Here is an 18,720-nt window from a genome sequence, read left to right on the forward strand (position 1 = left end):
TGATAGGCTCTTTTCCTTGAATAACAGCCTACACTGGGTTTATATGATATGTACTGCGGTTGTTTTGAGTCTCGTTATTTGATCAGAGACTTTCTGCAATAAAATAAGGGTTATTTCTGCTCGGATCAAGTCAACGTGCGACTTAGTTGGGGCTCTCCCATACTACAGGGTCCACGTGGGGGCCATTGTGAAGCGTTTGGGGGCCTTATCCATATTGGGAACAGGGTCTACATGAGGGCCTACATGAAGCCTAATTGGGATCCTGAATATGAGACATTCAGGCTCTATGTGGATGCCTGTACGGAGCCTAGTGGAGGCTCTTTGCACAGTAGGTTCAGGGTCAACGTGGGGGCCTGTGAAAATCCTACTGGGGCCATACTCATAATGCTTTCAGGGTCTTCATGAGACTTCACTTATGACCTAACGCCTTTCAAAGACCTCTTTATCTGTATGAGCTGGTTTATATCTTACCACTGACCCTAGGCAGCACCTAGGGTACCACCTTTTATGTTCTCTAGACACTTTATCCAAGTACCACTAGTTGCATGTTATGTTCATAATGTCAGTAGACCTGGGAGACTGCAGATCCTCCACTCCCTAGTTGAGGATAAGGTGCGCAATGTCGAAGATACCATGTGGTATCTGCATAGGCGAAGTTCGGTGGGACCGTTATAGCTTCGGGGCCGTTACATCCTTAGGGCCATTGTAGCCTTGGACCCGCCATTGCATTGCGACTCTCATAGCTTGTGAGCCATGATAGCTTTCAAGCTGTTCTGCCTTTGGTAAGGCGTACCTTGCATGAAAAAGTATATTAAGGCAGCTGGGGATACTGGTCATTGTATTGATATCACCACCAGCGAGTATCACTCTTTTGCCTTTTATCTTCTATCCTCTCATTATACAATGTATTCTCACACTATCTCTTGGAGGCATGCGGCTTTACTCTTCTTGTCCCTTTCTTCTTTTCAATTCGGTACTGCCACGCCAATTGACAACCAGCTTGTCGAACGCTCGGGTGTAGCCTCTCCGGGCATCGGCGTTGAGTTCGAATCTGGGAGTATCTATTTCACAAAAGATGTGCACAAATTGTCAGAGAAAGAGAAAGAGGCGGTCAAAGAAGCTGGTATCGACGCCAAAGGCAAGGCTGTTACATTGCGAACGGCCAAGGACGGCAATGGTGCCAAGTTGTCTGGTAAAGACTGGGAGTTGACAGCGGATGCCACGGGAGGCACGGTGGGACATCTACCTGCAGAGTATATCCTAGATGGGAAGAAGATCAAATTGGGAACAGGGAGACTTGCAATTGCAGCAGAGGAGGTCTATGAAGATCTGGTATGATAGCTACACAGCATCTGAGTGGGAGACGTATGGGGCAGACTAACTGACCACCCTCTGATACAGAAAAAGTGGAACCCGAAGAGCGGCCAGGAGGTTGAAATTGCTGGCAATAAGAAAAACCCTTGGAGTCTCAAGGTGGGCACAAATCCAGTGAACTCAGCCTGGTCTCGTCAGATCACCTCCCCAATGCCACTTGGGGCCATCAACGACCTGATAAAGCAAGCCAAACTTAACAAGCCCTCGCCTCTCATGACATACGCAAGTAGCAAGATCCAGAATAAGGTCTGGGTTAACGATTTCTTCTTCGAAGAGAACCCTGGTGGCCTTACCAAGGATGTTGGCGAAGATGTTCGCGGATACCTTTCGCTTCTTCTTTCCTATGCAAAGGCTGGCAGCCAGGTCCGAAACAGTGAGAGTGCTAAGGAACTGACATCGATCATGCCGCGAACAAGTTTCTCCAAGATGTACAAGCTCATTGAGAAGAAGCTTGAAAAGAAGGATCTGTGGACTATTGTGAACAAGCTTGCTTGCTATGAAAACCCTATCGACGATGCACATGAATATGCCGCGTAAGTTTGGTGCAACTACGTTACCTGAGGTGAAATCTTGATTAACAATATCTGATTTAGTGTTGATGAGCGGTATTGCTCTGGGCACCCTGGGCAGACGACGATCAATGGCAAGTTCGAGAAACTGCAGATTAACATCTGCTACGGCTCACAGTCCTGCCCTGTCAATGTCAAGGCATGGATTCAAGGTTTGAAGGATGGCAAAGATCTGCTTAAAGATGCTGATAAGGAAATGATCGATAACCAAGTTGGAGGGTATGGGGACTTGACCGAGCATCGCCTGGACCATCCTACGGAGCAATTGCCCCTTTTCGAGTTCCGTGATCTTCCTTCATGCTCGGCTTCAGACTGGAAGAAATGTTTGGAGAAGGCCGAAACTGAGATTGTCAACTATCACAAGAAGTTTCCTGGAAACTAGGACTTGACTTGTGCCGAGCAACAATCTCGTTAGCAGGGGCGCTGGCGGCTCACCGTTTGGATAGACTGTTATGCGATCAGAGGTGTGAAAGTTTGATTCTTGCCTGTTGTATCTACTGTGTACATATACATATTTTTGGACCTGCTGTACGAATATACCTACACAAAACGACGGTGTGCGACATTTCAATGCTTAGAATTTAGGTTATATTGTCAGCGAAAAGATAGTGGTTCCTCTTGAGGGATGTCAGTACGAGCATCTGGAAGACGAGCCAACGGTGAGCCCCGACGCGGGTTAGGAGCATGTTGGCGGGAAGCTCGAAGGATCACGATGCCAGCTTGCTGAAGCTGGTTGCCTGGGGTTGCCTGGGCGGTGGTGATGCCTAGGTCGGTGAGGGCGTTGCTGATGTTGGAACGATCGAGGCAAAGGAAGAAAAGGCGACGAGCAGGAGTGGGAGGACATAGAAATCGACTCTCTTGGGTGCGTCGATTGGGCCAGTAGGGAGCATCTACTTGCGAATAAGCCTCCGCTCCTCGGTCGCATCCCAGTCATTGATAATCGATCCGCTTTCTGTCACCGACGGCTGGCTATGTATAGATACACAACCCTAGGGTCAATGGGGGGAGAGGAGGGAGAGATAAACGGCAGGGTAGTAGAAAGATGAAAGAGATCAGACTGAAGGCCGTAACTACTGTCAGAATGCACCTATCAAACAGAGTGCCGAGAACCTTGCTTATATCCTTAAAGGCTGTTTCACGCAGCGTGTAAATATGAGGCTTTCCTAGCGCATGTGTGAAACTTTTGAAAGGAGGGGTGGATTGCCAGACTACTGACGCTGGTAAGTCAAAGGATCTATTCCTGGCGCAGCGTGGGTTACAGAACCCAAGTTTGGGTGGTAGGGCAACGTGGTACATGCCAGCGTACTTGCAGGCAGCACGAGTATCGTGGAAGCTTGTCAATTATCCTACAGGCTCTAGTCTAATCTAATATTGTCTTAAAGGCCATTTTGTAACTAATATACGACGTGGCTTAGTCAAACCACCGTCCATTGCGATACGCCAATCTAGGATTCATCAACTCATCCTTCCTCCTAACAGGATCCCAGTCCTTTCCAATATGCTCCTTTGCTTCCTGCAACCACTGGTCCCAAGCAGGCGTTTGGGGAGTAAACTCGCCATTGGTCACCCAATCAACACTTCCTGTCATATTAATGACAGCCCACAACGTCTCCGTATAGCTCGAGTCAGGAGTGCTCGGGCGACACTCGACAAATTCGATCTTATATCTGCTCATGTCCCATAGATCGCGTGGCTCAACCAGCAATGCCAAGAGCCAGTACAGTGCATTCAGGATAATATAGGCCACACCAATGGCAATCTGCATCTCTGAACCGCAGTTACTCAGGAGGATAATTGACGCCATGAGCAATAACGTGCTAGTTCCTAGCAGCCGGTGATGCGTGTTCCCCTTGAACATGTACTCGCAGTCCTCCATGCCCTCGTACAACTCGCGAATGACATCGTCATCTCCATAGACAAGAATGAAAGCACCTGCCCTGGTGCGAATAATCACATCTCCACTGGGAACCTCTGCTTGCGACGAACGGCCACTAAGGCGCGGGTACCACCGCGCCGATAGACTGGCTACACTGGTTGACAAAGACATGGTTGCCAGCCCGACAAGGGCGGTGCCATCATGGATACAGCCCGCCCAGATATAGAGACCAACAGTGATGAGAATTGAAACGAGCGTAACAAAATTGAGCCAGCAAAAAGTCTTGAGCTTGATTGGGATTCTATGCCTGTTGACTCGTCGGTAGCTCTCTTCCACCTTGGATGAAATCTTCGAATTCTGTCCTTCTTCGGAGTCGCGAGTAGCGTAGCTGATTCTGTAGACGCGGAATTCGTATTCTTCCATGTCGTTTACATTGTGAATTAGGTTCGCGAAAAAGTTCAGCTCATCCAGTTCTATGCCTGATTTGACACCGACGATCTTCACATCTTTGACGGATGGTGGCCGCGTCGGTCGCTCTGTGTCGAGAAGCGATTCAGGGGCGGGCATTAACCGGGGGAAGATGGCGAAGGGAGAGGCTGTGATGGCCTGCATGTGCTTTTGGATTGCTGAGCTGCCGATGACCGCCAGCAGCGGGATGATGTCGAACTTCCATTTGTTCTCGTCCTCCTCGAGCCCGACTGGGAACCAGCCCATATTGAACGTGTTGTTTTGTGTGATTCGGATTCAGCTGGTGTGGGATAATCAAGTGAGAAAATGTGTTCAGAAGTGTTCAAAGGGTAGAAATCAATTCGCGAAGGCGTGTGCCGGTGGTATAGCAAAATAATAACAACAAAAATAAGACGGGCTCTTGGCCCAAGACAACCAGTCCTGCCAAGCATAGACTACTATTTAGTGAGGTCTGTGATCCACTGACTATTGTGAGATCAGCCCTACTTAGCTTCAAATGCATGGGGGTACCAGTCCCGTGTCATTATTCTACCTGGCTGTCTGTGTTTTCCACCCCACCAATGAATCACATTTATATTAGAAAAGATGTTCTTCGGTCATTCGAGAGGAAGACGCTTGACTAGTATAATCATATTGCAGCATGTGCGCGGGTGTCGACATGAAAAATCCAACCTAAAAGCAGACTACTTTGCTGATCATCTCCCCAAGTCCCACTTTAGCGGGGATGCTGGAGTTTGGCTCTCCACTGTAGCTGCGGGCGTTTCATCTAAACTACGGTGAAGCATCATGCCATGAAGATACGGTGTAGACTAGATGGCCGGTAAATATCCTCCGGACAATGCTTGGCGCGGCTTGTGTTGTAGAAAATATATTCTAGACCAAGGCTGTAGAAGGGGCTTATCGCGAAACAAAATCTTCTTTTGTGTCGGGATGCTGTGAGTCCCGGTACGGAGATCAGCAGCGCGAGGTCCACTTTCCCTCCCGCTTTGTGGTGCGCCATTATAAACAGTACGGATTGTCTATCTTCCATTTGCGTTGGTTGAGCTTGGATGGATTAATGCCTGAAATTCAATGTAGATGCACTTGGATCTCTCTCGTGATTGGGTTATGCCCGAGTGATCCAGTCCTGGAAACACCTATTACATCTATCCCTATGGAAGTGAAAAGAACAGAATAGCAATAGAGTGATGGTTCAGAGCAAGAGTCTCGAAGCTCATCACATTTCACATTGAAGACAAAGACGCGCTTATTGAAATATGTTGAGACATTCACTGCAGCCAGGCAGCTGTCAGCTGATCCTTCGTCTTTCTTCCTGCGTGGTCTCCGACCACCACCTCTTCCAACACATCCACCAACCATCTTCTTAAGATCTAGATAGATTAAATCCATATATTCTTGACTCTTTATCTTGACAGGTTATAAGCCCGGCTTTTTACCGCAGAGTTATATATGTCTTTCTTTTCTTTTTTAATTTAAAATAATGTTTATTATTAGCTCTGAAGAGCTTTAATATATCTTATTATTTCTACAGCCTGAGTTCTTTCTTTATCTTAATACAACCACTGAAGAGTGGGATGAATACCTCAAACTTTTAAAAAGAATTTATTATATTATTATTACGTGAATAAAATAAGATCGACTTCACAGAGAAGATCTAAGATCTTATTCATTTACTTCTATATAGAGAATATAAAAGTTCTAAGATTGGTTGAAAGCAGAGTTAAGACTAGAGCCAGAGCCCCTGCCAAAAGCTTTAATATCTAAAGAAGAGCTTTTAGTCTTAAAATCTCTATTAAAGCAGATCTCTCTAAAAAGAAAGACAGCTAAAACATTAATATCTATATAAAATAAACCACTTCCGGACGTAAATTACGCTGAATACGCGTATAAATGTATATTTAAATCTTCTAAATATAGAAGATGTTCTTACTGTAAAAAGGCTTTTTATACGATATTTATTTACTATTATTTTAATTTTTAAATCCGGCCTGACCGCTGAAAGTTATTATTATTTATTTAATATTTTAAATTACTAAAGATCTCAAAGTCTATTAAAACAGTTGACTATATGCTTGCTGATCTAAAAACTTGCATACAAAGACCCTTCTAAATAACTATCCAAATAATTATCTAAACGGCTACCCAAACGGCCATCCAAATAATTATTTAAATAGTATCTAAACGACTATCCAAACAGCCATCTAAACGGCCATCTAAACAACGCTCCAAACAATCCTTTAAAAGGCATCTCCAATAACCTCGCGTACGCCTGAATCACTCGAAACACAGAAAAAAGTTGTGGAGGAATACTATTAGTAGAACTCATTAAAATTCTTAATCTCTGTGCTTAATTCTATAGAAAATTATATTCAAAGTACTCCTACGTGTGATCTTGATTACTTTGCATTTCTATGTTTTAATTAAGTACTTCGAACATCTTGACCATCTTGAAATTCTGAGATAGAACTTTTTATATGTATATAATAGCTTCGGATCTGCCTATCTGGGGGGCAGTATTGAGATATTTACTGCAGTCAGACAGCTGTCAGCTGATTCTTCGCCTTTCTTCCTGTGTGGTCTCTGACCACCACCTCTTCCAACACAACCACCAACCATCTTCTTGAGATCTAGACAGATCAAATCCATATATCCTTGACCCTTCGTCTTGACAAAATATCTTACCAGATCAGCAGTACAAAATTTGCTAGTAGTCGCCGCACTGATATTTGATTGCTTTAGAATTGATCTGGACCAAAAAACAACAGTTATGTGGCCTCTAACTTCTCAGCCTGGTTTAATAAATCTGACACAATCAATTGTTTCTGTCTCAATTTCCTGTCCCTAGCATATTCTGGTAGCCCTCATTGCTTTCAATGCTTCCACAAGCTACATATAAGCATAGCTATGTGTGGGAAAATGCGAGTGTTTCACCGAAATTCCAACGGTTTATGTAGGTGTTGGTTCATTTTCAGTCTCCTACATGATTGCAGATACTTGCATTGGTGCCTGGAATATATATTCCTCGAAAGCGCGTTGAATCTATCACGACAGGTGAATCCTGTCGAGCCGCGTGAACTGCCCGACATGTAAGTAGTTACATAGAACAGGAATGGTCAACGTAGAGACACCTTCAGAATATGTACTTGTAATTGCTAATTGTCTATAGTAGTGAGGGTAGAAACCCATTGATGCCCTTGTCATGAAATTCTAGCCTCAGGCAGAAATGGGAGAGCGGTGAAGATTCTGCTGATTTCGAACACAACAATTCCGAGGGAGGCGGAGAGTGAGTGGAACTCGACTACCCCACGGGATTCAAATGATAGATCAAAAGAACTTTGTGCATTGTGTTTGATTTCATTCTTTCTCAGTAGTATGATCGGAAGTTCAAAGGCGCTCGAAGGTTGGTCATCACAGCTCTTTATATAGGTTTCTACGACCAAGGAGGTACTATAGCTAGATACACAGCATCACAAAAATCAGTCAAAACCAGTATAATGAAAGCCTAAGTAGGATCTATATGCTATCAGCTTTATGGTGAAGTCCTCGCATTCCAATGGATAGTTTCAGAGTATTGTGACAGGCAAAAAGCTTCTCGGATTATAAACCCGGCGGGACACACATCAACAAAACCCAATTCCAACCAATCAGGATTAATATTGATGCATTCTTCATTTGGCCCCCAAAGAGTGCCGAGTCACGCTAAACACGACCATCTTAGATCCTGCATAAGGTCGAGTAAGGGTCTCCAGCATACCCCCCAAGCTTGAGATTTTCAGCCTGATCAGCTTACGCCCCCTTTCTTCTCTCCTTCTCACACGGCACACAACCAAATGCACCCACTGTTGATGCTCCCGGCATCTCTTTCTACCCCCAATCCACCATGTCAACAGCAGCCACAACAACATCCGCGGCAACCACAGCCTCAGCCCCCGTTCCATTAACCACGACTTTCATTCCTCCCAGCACGTGCATTAGCGATTTCTGGCTCGTCAGCAGCAGTACCAAAACATGGATGAACCTGGGACCAGCACACACAGCTGAATGTGTTCCTTCGGGATGGGACATATCCAGCTACTTCTCGCCGGGACTATGTCCCACTGGATATCGCATTGCGGCCAGTAACATCGTAATAGATGGGACTATTACTGAGACTGCGGCGACGTGCTGTCCGACGTGAGCACTTCAATCATACCATTGCGCTCTTCTTCAACATCTGCAATACTAACACACCTGGCCATTATTTCTAGCATCGGCATCCAAACCTACTCCACCAGAACCACCTACACCCCCGGCTGGACCGAACTCGAAGTCTGCACGTGGGAACCCGGCACAACAACTGAGATCGAATTCGCCTATACTTGGACCGACAGCGCCGGATCTACCAGCAGCACCTCCAGCTCCTTATCCAGCCCAGGACACATCAACGGATACGGAATTTCCATTCGCTGGCAGTCGACGGATTTCACGACCCCGGCAGCCACAACAGCATCAACAACCTCGTCCGGAGACTCACCCGCGACCGCTACCTCTTCGACAACATCACCCACTTCCACATCCTCACCCAGCGGCTCATCGGGGCTATCAACTGGAGCGAAAGCAGGTATTGGCGTCGGTGTTGCAGCGGGTGCGGTGCTGGCTATATTTCTCTTACTTTTCTTCCTGCGCCGACGGAAGGCAAACGGTGCTTTTTCAAATATGCAGGCTGATCAATCCCCGGGGCAGGGGTATAGGGTGCAGAGGCTGAATGAGTTGCCAGCCACGAGGACTGGGGCGTTCATGACCGAGCAGGTGGAATTGCCGGCTTCGGGAAGGGATGGGAAGGCGGAATTGCCGTCGGAATTTCCTGTCGCTGAGTTGGATGGTGGAGGGAGACATTAATTGTTGCTTTATTGGTACTACATAAACTACCTGCTCAAGCCTGGGACTCCTTTGGACAGGATATGTATATATTGAGTCTTATAGTGTATATAATATAATCATCAAGTGTTCGTGGGGGTTACAGACGACGAGTTCTATCGGCATGGGGTTCACACAGATCATACGCATAAACTGGAGGTAATAGAGCCTCAGGCATGTAGGATAGGATCGTCCTCAAGTAGTAAAATTCACTGGGCACCTCACAAACCCTGACTCGTCGGGCGCAAGCGGCCAAGGCTACCATTCTAGGCAAGCGATCTGATCACGATTGACCCCGCACAACACTTCGTAAAATAGCGTTCAATCACCGGTAGAATAATGGCGCACCAAGCCATAAGCACTACAATTCAAGCAATGCCAAAGGCGTATTCATGCGTCTCTTGGAACCGGGGCACCTGCTGGGCTACGGTCTCGACGACACGGCAGTTGGGAAAAATCAACACCAAGCACGAGAAAAAGAAAAAAAAAAAAAAAAAAAAAAAACGATGGGGGAAGCTTCCACTTTCCAATTGGAATCATCAAGGCTGTGTGGAAATGGCCCGCAACTGCTGATCCCCCCACAGCTGGAGCTGAGCCGAGCGCTGATCTCGGGCGAGATCGCCCCGTAGGCACTGGCGATGTTGTAGGTGGCCATCATAAGCGCTTCGTGGGCACTGTCAGCCTTGTCCATGAAAAGTACGGAGAAAAGCCCGTATAGTGTCATAGGGGGAAGCAGAATGAGGGGGTTGATCATCGTGAGAGCAGTCGTGAAGATGGGCGCCCCGATTATGATCATATACACCTATGGGATTTCTATGCTACTATATCCCCTCCCTAGTCGCTCGATTACTTATCTAATAGATAAACCCATGGGTCGCCACCAGGGACACCTATTTATTCTACCTCTGATCATTTGAATGTCTCCATAACCAAAGAGGATTCACAACTTGATTTGAATGTTTCTCATTTTCTCGCCGACCCAGCACCTTGTTCGTTCAGTCATGCTGCATCATAGACTACAAGCCCTTCCAAGGAAGCAACCGCTGCCACCTCTCCCGGTTTGTAACAAACACAATAGTAAGTAATATTGTGAGCCTGAGCCCCAGCAATACAGTCACAGCGGCCTGCCCGTGGCCGTAGCAAGGTCTTCATGGCTATTGTAGATTTAGTAGCTTCTGTCTAGTAGGCCATGACTCTCCGTGTGTCAAGATGTAGAAATAGTAATCACTTTCATCGTAGGTGGCCCAGTGGTTATTGCCATATCTAGTAGGTATTGTTCCCAGAGAGGATATCCTGACGCATGCGAAGCATCAGTTGATGAATTCTTTCCTGATCAATAGGGTCGTGAATATTCAAGATGGGCGATTCATCCGCCTCTGGGGCATTCACAGGATTACCGTTCCAGGTGCAAAGTTCACCTTCCAAATCGTTCCTGGACATGTAGTAAAAGCGAACCCGGTCCCCAACTGCCACGATACCGTACGTGGTTTGCATGGTCGTTCGCATGGTCTGATCCCGGAGCATATGACTTCGAAGTGTCTCCCGGACATCTTTCCAGTCGTAGTCATTCTGCCAACCGGACGCGGTGTCGGTCGGAAACCACCTCGCTTCGATGGCGATGACGTGGTGCGCTTGTTGATCACGAAGGTTGGTTAGAAAGACATTCCAATGTCGTCTGGGTCTCGGATGGTTAGTGCATGTATATCTCTCGTAGGCACAGTCTTCCGATAAAGCAAAATACTGGCGTAGAAGATTGAACCAGAAGTGATCGACGACGTTACGGTAGGGCTGCGCAGCCGGGTCAATCCGGGCGAGGTACGCCTGATAGATCGGGTAATTCCAGCATGGTTCCACTGGTGCCACTGTTTGCGGTTGTCCCTGTTGTGCCATGGTTGACGGGTGATGATTGAATCTTATGATAGAAGAGTCCGGCTTTCCTACCTAGGTGATTCAAACTCGCGTATGACACTATGGACGAGGAGAAATGAAGGAAGAGAAAGGAAGAATGGATTTGTGGGGATCTATACTACTGTTGCCTAAACACTTGCAAACACACAAGCAAACAATAAGTAAAGCTGTATGATTTGAGTAACACAGGCTTCTAAAACTTCCCCGAAATGGACGCGTCTTCCACAGTGGCCGCCGCAAAGGGAAGCTTGGCGAGTGTGGTGGTATCGCCTATATAAACGAATATAAGAGCTTTCTATCTATATCTCTCTAAGTTTTAGGTGGGCTATTGGACATGGCAAGTCACTTCAAGACATAAGAAATGATGGCTATGAAGCCTATCCTCTACACTCATAACGATATTTTCAAACCGATCCATTTCATACTAATTGAGCCCGCTCAGCATTATGCAGCTATGGAGTAGATTCACCGTCTGAAGCAAGAATATCGCCCTGAACGCCGTCAAGTCCTGCGGACCTCACAGCAAACCATGATACAAGCATCCTACCGGCGTAGGAGGAGTCATCCTGGGGCACGTTAGGCGCGGAGGCCTGAACCTTTCGTAGGTAATCCCGGATCACGAGCACGTTGAAGGCTTTCCCCACCCGTGGAACGTGTGGCAGTTGTGGCGCCGGTGCCGCTGGTGCTACCTGCTGCGGTTGTCCCTGCTGGGCCATTGTTGATAGTAGATGATTGAATTGTGTGATAAAAAGTCCAGCTTTCTTACCTAGGTGATTCAAATCCACTGATGTAATGACGCTGTAGGCAGAGATGCAAGCAAAGGAAGAGAGAGGAAGGTATCCTCGAAAAGAAATGTCTATAGTATCCTAAACACATGCAAACACTTAGGCAAACAATTCACTTATTACAGATCCACTGGCTGGTTTAGGTAACTCACTTCTGGGCTTTTAAACGGCGTGTTATTCAAAAGTATCAGCCATTGTGGGCCTGACATGTTTGGTGATCATTTGAATCTTTGCGAGGGAAATCGACCCCAATACGAAACCTTGAGACAGGAAGTATGGGATTGAATTTAGTAAATACGAAGCTTCTCTACAGTATCAGCTACACCAAACACTTTGGATATCTACAGCTTCGTAAGCTGTTCCTTCACACGAGGTGTGTCAATACACAGCATTAATTATAGACATGATGTCAGCAGTTATACCACTACAGCGGTAGTTGGTAAAAATTGACCCGGATAAGACTTAGCCACAGAGCCAGAGATAGTAACATATTTGCATTCTGTTCAGTAGGTAGAAAAGATTTCTTCACGTCATTATCATTCATTAAATTCATTCCATGTGGCGAATTTGGTTATGCTAATTGCAGTCTTGCCTCTCTTGCGAACAGTTATTTCAGCTCCAGTTCCGCCGGAATCATGTTGACCTTTTTGTAATCTTTAATTAAACGTTTTCGTACTCCCTTCGGCCATGTCGGACATCGTCTGGATGACCGACCCCAAACTCCAATATCTATCATCTTGCGATTCTATAGTCCTCTTTATCAGCATATTAGAAAGCAATGGAGGGTGATGGAGATTCGTATGTACTCACATCTAGGACCGCAACCACCTGTGTGATCTGTTCCAGGGTTTGAGCGGGCGACACATCAGACGCACGCATCTGCGTGTTCGTGTGGCCCACAGAATAAACATATCGATTCTGGAGATCTTTCGGCTTAGGGAAAGATGGCACTAATAGCACACTTTGAATCCCACTAGAAGTCGGCAACGCGATAATTCCCCGCAACTCCTCAAGGTCAACAGTAACCCTAATACCAGGATACTCTAGATATTCCTGCACAGATTCATCATCTCTATACTCCTCCCCAGACATCTCCTTGGCCCCGAGCAGTGTGTAGTCCAACGAGGCCTTTGGTCTATCTTTGAAGAAGAATTCTAACCCTGTGACGTGCACGGGACTGATATCGCTATGCGCGGAGATTGCGACCTGCCTGACTGGCGAATCAATGTTCACCGTCTCAAGGTGTGTACCTCGGATGAGTGTGTTATGATAGTGATGTAAGGCCATACCGCGGTAGTCTGGCGGACGAGGTGTGCCGTAGGCCAGGGCCAAGGCAGTATCGCGAAGCCAACGAAGCGCTTCCCAAATTTTTCTCTCCAAGAGAAGCCAAGTACTGCAGTTAAGCTGGCTAGTAGAGTGGTAAAGAAGCCTCCAGTCGATTTCTTCTTGTGGATTTGCTGCGCCCATGAAGTCCCTTACGGCAGGCCAAAGAAACCCGCGCTCTTCGTTCAGATAAAACCTAGTCTTCCAGAAATTTGAGCTTGCAAAGATCGGTGCTACACCGCGCGATACCTGGCGAAGGCTCAGTACGTCCCGCGTGGGCAGCATGACGGCAATCATTTCAATTATCTCTAAAGGCAGACTATCGAAATGGTGTTTCGCGAGCGGAGAAGAACGCAGCACTGGACACCAGGGTCTGGGAGGTGCTCTCGCAAAGCGCCTAAGATCATCCAGGTTGGGATGATCCAGATGACCTTGAAATTTCCCATCAACTGCGTCTAGCACGGTATCGACCGGTTCATCATCGGGCACCATGTCTATGAGATTCAAAGCTGGGGGTAATGGCAGGTGTTCCAACGCCTCAAAGATACGACTCAGGTCAAATTCCTGGGGGCTAAAGTGCTCCAGAAGGCGCTGCCAGCAGGGTTCATGGAAGAAGTACAGGTCGGTCTGATCATACTTTGGAACTCTCGCAGAAGTCCATTCATCTGCCTCCGCATGGGCTGGAATTTGGGCCGTGGGATAATTGGGTGACACATTTAATGGTTTGGTCACCTTTACTCCTGCTTTGGTACAGTAGACTAGCATATAGATTAGATGAATCGGAGAGAAAACAGCGTCGACCAGGAGTTTACCTGCCCGGAACCTTTTTACCAAGCGATGCTGGGGACGCAAAAGCAAGCCACAGACCGTGCACAAGGGGAAATGGCCGAAGGATAACATGATGTACACGTCGTGTGAATCGCGTTGTACTGTAATCTACCTTGAAAAAGGAGAACATTTCCTTCAAATATAATAGAGGCGTGCCATCTAATACTCTCCCTTTACTTCAGGTATGCGTCATGTACGTGTCAGCTGCGGGATTGAATTTCTCTCCCCAATAAAGTAAATAAACAAATCTTCTCACAAATAAGCTCTCGCGCATAAGTAGTTGAGCTATCAGCACTCATTTATTGGCTTTGCTAAATTAGTCCAGATCAACTGGGCAATGGTCGGCGTTTTATGGGCCATGGTTAAATTTAATAACATTCTCAATTAACACTTCGTGTTGTTGCTATTACATATTGAAATAAGATTTTATTCGCGAAAAGTGTGTCCGAGGAAGGAAGATCCGGAGGAAGTAGAGCAGTAACGAAAAGAAAATGACTATCTTTATCTGATTCTATTCTACTGTTTCCTATTATTTCGAAGATGATAACTATGAATTAGACTGTTAATTAGCAGACATATTTGAATCAAAAGGTAATGTAGAATTTTTTTTCTTATTTTTTTTGTTGGATTCTCTAGAGACTAAGAATTTGATGGTCTTTGAAAGTAATATAGATGTGGAGAGCGAAGCGCGACCCCCATTATCTTGGAAATAACACTGTCGGACATGAAAGCCTAGTGCGAACAGGTCCTGATAAGATAGCTTGCCGTTAGCTCGCAAACAGCTGTCCCAAGTATCAAACAACGCTAGACTAATGATCTTAGGAACAACACTGCGATATAAAAGAACATTAGCCTACTAACGAATGGCCTAACACTCAGAGAACTATACGCCCCAGCCACCATGAGTTACAGTAATGTATGTAAATAGCAGCAGCAGTCCAAACGATGCAACAGTAGTAGTAGCTCGCTAAAGACTAGTTTAACACTCAAATTCAATGTGGGACAAGCTGAGTAGTATATATAGAGAAGATCTCCCCGTCTGCCCATTTGGACCTTTTCCTTTCCCTCCTTGGCTGACTTTTATCTGACAAGAGTGTATGTATGAGGGTGCTATTGCTTTCTTTTGTATAGGTTGTGCGTGCTGACCGGAGATGGAAGAGCAGTACCACCACCACTTCTACTACTACTACTACTACTACTACTACTACTACTACTACTACTACTACTACTACTACTACTACTACTACTACTACGACCACCACCACCACCATGTCCGCCCCCATTCAAGTATGTCTTCGAACCTAACTACAACACTATCCCCAATCTCACAATATTTCAGAACATAGTCGTTCAAAGAGCGACTTTTCTCGCCCCGGCTGCCCCCAACTCCGTCCCCGCCGGCAAGGCTCGTGCGCTTCGGCGCAAGGAGAAGAAGGAGGTGAAGGCGAAGAAGGTCGAGAAGAAGAAATTGGAGAATGGGAGCGCCTCCGTCAAGGAGTTGGTGAGCAGACTATTGACTTCTACATTGCCATATCACAAAACAGGGACTAATACAGATGACATCTACGTAGTTGGACGAGGCTGAACGCCTCGATAAGGCCGCTGCTATCGAGGAGGAGGAAGCCCGGAAGAAAAGGACCCGCGCCGTGAAGCTGCGGGCGGCGGCGGCGGCGAAGGGGGAGGGGGAGGGGGGCGAGAAGGAGAAGAAGGAGGAGAAGGAAGAAGAGGAGGAGGAGGAGGATTTGCCGCTTCGTTTGAAGGAGGAGGTTGATATGATCGTCGAATAGTCGGATTATTTTAGTTATTGTAAGATAATCAAATTGTCTATCTCCCAGTGCAACTGTCCATCTGTGTAGCTTAAGCCCTGCAAAAAGGTATTGTAGAATTGGTATTATCTATTCGTATACCGGATCGAATCCATCAACATGTATGTAGATGCCTGCCACGCGGCTACCCAACTCCGCCTGTGTAGTGTCGATATAACTAAAGCAACCCTGCCATAACCCGCGTCAACGCCTCATCCTCTGCATTCAAAGCCTCAATCCCCGCCCCATCAGTCCCAGTCCCGTTTCCATTTGCAGCTTCAGGCACCTCCGCCTGCGCTCTGGGATCGAAATAAAACCCGCCCGCCATTTCAAAGAAACTCGTCAGATCCTCGCAGCTCTCCTGCTGATCATCAACCGCAGCTGAATGATTCCCGCCTGCAGTTGGCGGCCAGTATGCGGATACCGACAGTGGCTGCTGAGGAACGGGGTGAAACCCCGAGAGTTGGTGTTGTGGTGGGTAGGGAGTATCCACTGGAGTAAAAGGTACGGCGGCAGACATGGTCGTAGATACCGATGGTTGTCGCCTAGGGGTTTGATGTGTGTGTTGTTGTTGCTGCTGCAGCTGGGTCCCGGCTTGTCGGGGCGACTTACTGCCCAGGTTCGAGCGGATCAGTTTCAAGTTCCGGATGATCTTTTGCAGACGACGGGATGTGCGCGCTCGAGTGGATGATCGGCGAACCATGTCGACGGCTTTGTAGAATTCTGGACGGCAGACCTGGCTGAATCGGGAGGGGGCGTGGAGCACAGCTAGGAAAAGCGCAGCGAGGGCAGAAATGAGAAAGTAGTTGAATGGTTCGGGACGTTGGAAATAGATGTCTGAGACACGGCTGAAGAAGTCGAGCATATGGACGGTGCTTTTGGCGGTTTCGACGGCGATGGATGCACTCGGCACGCTTTCTTCAATGCTCTCTGTGCTGAGCAGGTATTGTCTGTAGACGAGAATGCGGAGCTGATTCGCTTGCAGTGCTAATAGCACTTGAAGCATCATCATGCTGTCTGCCTGCGCATTGGGACCGGTGGATGATGATCGCTGCGACGGGTCGAAGCGTAGCTCTGGAGGGATGGATTGGATCCATTGCTGCACTTGGAAGTCCAGGTATGAGCAGTAGTCTGCCGTCGCGGCTCGAGGCCGCGTGCGCCAGCCGACCACGAGGCCCCAGATCTTAGAACTGAGTCGTGCATACGAGATCATGCAGGTCAGGTAGGGCGTTGAGGTGCCCGGCTCCGGTAGGTTCGTGTCCATGTCGGAATCCTGGATGGCAAATGGCAAGCCCGTCCCGAACGACCATTTCCGATCGAGTACGTAGATGCACCAGAACAGCCGGCTGGCCCATGTCCTGTGTAGCTCCCCTGGAAATACTCCTCCCGTTTTGAGCCATGTCTCCTGGCAGTGTAGGCCGAGTTGGACGGCACCCCGGACGGCAGACCCGATTGTCCGCCATGCAAGCACTTCGTCGTCGCGGTAGGAATGAAAAATGGACTAACTGGTTAGCTAGGGAGAGCAGCAGCTCAAGGAAGTCAACGCACCACTAAAGTCAGAATAAGCAGTTCCTTCATGTCCACCTCAGGGATCTTGTACCGTGAAGCGAACTGATCCTCGACGCTATCTGCCAACCAGGCCGCTCTTTCGCTCCGACCGTGCGATTCCGCTAGCAGGGCTGTTGCTACAATGATCTTCAGCACTTCTACATCCCGAGCAAAGAACCAATCCTGGTCTTCAGTTTCCGGTGAGCGTGCCTCATTGAGACCGTTCCCCTCATCCCGGAAGAACTCGACCACGTACGCGCGCACGCTGTCGAGGTCCACACACGGATAGATCAGGCCAACGGTATGTTCGTATACTGTGACCAGTCGCAGGGTCTCTGTCAGACCCATACAGCGAAGAGGGTCGCCTGACAAGGCTTCTGAGTCTTGAACAGGCGCTGGGCTTTGCGCTGCTGCCGAATCTGTTTCGTCCGCATCGCCATCGCTGTCCTCGGACGGCTTTTGGCGCGCTGTGAGGCCAAACTCTGCACTGGTCGGACCGACGTAGCTGGGGGACTTGGGACGATTCAGAATCCGCTGTAGTCCTGTGTTGACCGAGGTAGAAGAAACAGTCGACATGGAGGTGGGAATGCTAGTGTTGTTTGCCGGAGTGGTCACGGATGTTGACTCCAGATGGCGAAGACGAGCGGCCATGGCTCGCATTTCTCGCTGAAGGGATGCGATTTGCTGGTCGACGGTCTGTAATCGACTTGACAGTCTGCCATACCTGCGTAAGTGATATAGTTCCGAGATGGCCAGGATATGTATTACCTTTCATCTTTGACAGGGTCCTCGACCGAAGGAGAAGCCGTGTTGGCGACAGCGTGAGCATTCGCGGTGTAGACGCAGCGGACGTTGTCTCTAGCACAGCGGGAACACACAGGCTCGCCACTACATTTCAGCTTTCGTCGCTTACACTCATTGCTAAGGGGGTCAGTCAAGCCAAGAAGCCATGTGTGGAGGATTAGCGCACCAAGCGACCTGAGTATATTTGGCGCGCTTTTTGCTCCGAGGCGGTTCCGGAGTGTTGCTGCCTCGCTTAGCTGGATCGCTGTCCATGGAGTTCTTATTTTATTTTTAGCGAACAGGGCACAAATTGATCGCGTTACATTAAGTGTCTCGCAATCAGCACTCCACTGGGGTGACACCAAAGCGATTCCGACGTATGTGTTCGCGCATGAGAAATGAAGATGGGGTTCGGAAAGAATGCTGGAGGGAGGCGCAAACTTAAATTTCATTCCGAGCAATCCGAGGTCGGCGGAGCGGAGTTTTATCCCCAGGCCACCACATTCCAGCGTAACCGGTGCGGCAGTACTATCAGTCATTACGCCAATGAATCGGGC

At 47.7% G+C, this 18,720-nt stretch overlaps 8 protein-coding genes across 8 annotated transcripts; 3 read left to right on the forward strand and 5 right to left on the reverse strand.

The window, feature by feature from the left end:
- Window positions 1-903: 903 nt before the first annotated feature.
- On the forward strand, window positions 904-2,325 carry BDQ94DRAFT_171163 (uncharacterized protein; the record flags this gene model as incomplete). Its single annotated transcript, XM_026771674.1, has 3 exons — window positions 904-1,332; window positions 1,402-1,907; window positions 1,968-2,325. 3 exons carry the CDS (start codon window positions 904-906, stop codon window positions 2,323-2,325), a joined length of 1,293 nt encoding a protein of 430 aa, XP_026625421.1.
- A 1,029-nt stretch (window positions 2,326-3,354) lies between these two features.
- On the reverse strand, window positions 3,355-4,533 carry BDQ94DRAFT_171164 (uncharacterized protein; the record flags this gene model as incomplete). The annotated part of the gene is made up of 1 exon (XM_026771675.1): window positions 3,355-4,533. The coding sequence occupies one exon, from the start codon at window positions 4,531-4,533 to the stop codon at window positions 3,355-3,357; it is 1,179 nt and encodes a 392-aa protein (XP_026625422.1).
- A 3,634-nt stretch (window positions 4,534-8,167) lies between these two features.
- Window positions 8,168-9,165, forward strand: BDQ94DRAFT_171165 (uncharacterized protein; the record flags this gene model as incomplete). The annotated part of the gene is made up of 2 exons (XM_026771676.1): window positions 8,168-8,460; window positions 8,535-9,165. 2 exons carry the CDS (start codon window positions 8,168-8,170, stop codon window positions 9,163-9,165), a joined length of 924 nt encoding a protein of 307 aa, XP_026625423.1.
- Window positions 9,166-10,446: 1,281 nt separating this feature from the next.
- BDQ94DRAFT_171166 (uncharacterized protein) lies at window positions 10,447-11,073 on the reverse strand (the record flags this gene model as incomplete). The annotated part of the gene is made up of 2 exons (XM_026771677.1): window positions 10,447-10,858; window positions 10,925-11,073. 2 exons carry the CDS (start codon window positions 11,071-11,073, stop codon window positions 10,447-10,449), a joined length of 561 nt encoding a protein of 186 aa, XP_026625424.1.
- Window positions 11,074-11,284: 211 nt separating this feature from the next.
- Window positions 11,285-11,807, reverse strand: BDQ94DRAFT_171167 (uncharacterized protein; the record flags this gene model as incomplete). The annotated part of the gene is made up of 2 exons (XM_026771678.1): window positions 11,285-11,361; window positions 11,639-11,807. 2 exons carry the CDS (start codon window positions 11,805-11,807, stop codon window positions 11,285-11,287), a joined length of 246 nt encoding a protein of 81 aa, XP_026625425.1.
- An 837-nt stretch (window positions 11,808-12,644) lies between these two features.
- Window positions 12,645-13,964, reverse strand: BDQ94DRAFT_171168 (F-box domain protein; the record flags this gene model as incomplete). The annotated part of the gene is made up of 1 exon (XM_026771679.1): window positions 12,645-13,964. One exon carries the CDS (start codon window positions 13,962-13,964, stop codon window positions 12,645-12,647), a length of 1,320 nt encoding a protein of 439 aa, XP_026625426.1.
- A 1,332-nt stretch (window positions 13,965-15,296) lies between these two features.
- Window positions 15,297-15,814, forward strand: BDQ94DRAFT_171169 (uncharacterized protein; the record flags this gene model as incomplete). Its single annotated transcript, XM_026771680.1, has 3 exons — window positions 15,297-15,314; window positions 15,367-15,528; window positions 15,599-15,814. 3 exons carry the CDS (start codon window positions 15,297-15,299, stop codon window positions 15,812-15,814), a joined length of 396 nt encoding a protein of 131 aa, XP_026625427.1.
- A 196-nt stretch (window positions 15,815-16,010) lies between these two features.
- On the reverse strand, window positions 16,011-18,545 carry BDQ94DRAFT_179349 (transcription factor domain-containing protein; the record flags this gene model as incomplete). The annotated part of the gene is made up of 4 exons (XM_026773352.1): window positions 18,351-18,545; window positions 18,149-18,301; window positions 17,381-18,104; window positions 16,011-17,333 (listed from the first exon to the last, which is right to left on the reverse strand). The coding sequence occupies exons 1-4, from the start codon at window positions 18,434-18,436 to the stop codon at window positions 16,011-16,013; spliced, it is 2,286 nt and encodes a 761-aa protein (XP_026625428.1). The 5' UTR covers window positions 18,437-18,545.
- Window positions 18,546-18,720: the final 175 nt, after the last annotated feature.

This window comes from Aspergillus welwitschiae, assembly GCF_003344945.1.
Source record: "Aspergillus welwitschiae strain CBS 139.54b unplaced genomic scaffold BDQ94scaffold_19, whole genome shotgun sequence".
NCBI classification, from domain to species: Eukaryota; Fungi; Ascomycota; class Eurotiomycetes; order Eurotiales; family Aspergillaceae; genus Aspergillus; species Aspergillus welwitschiae.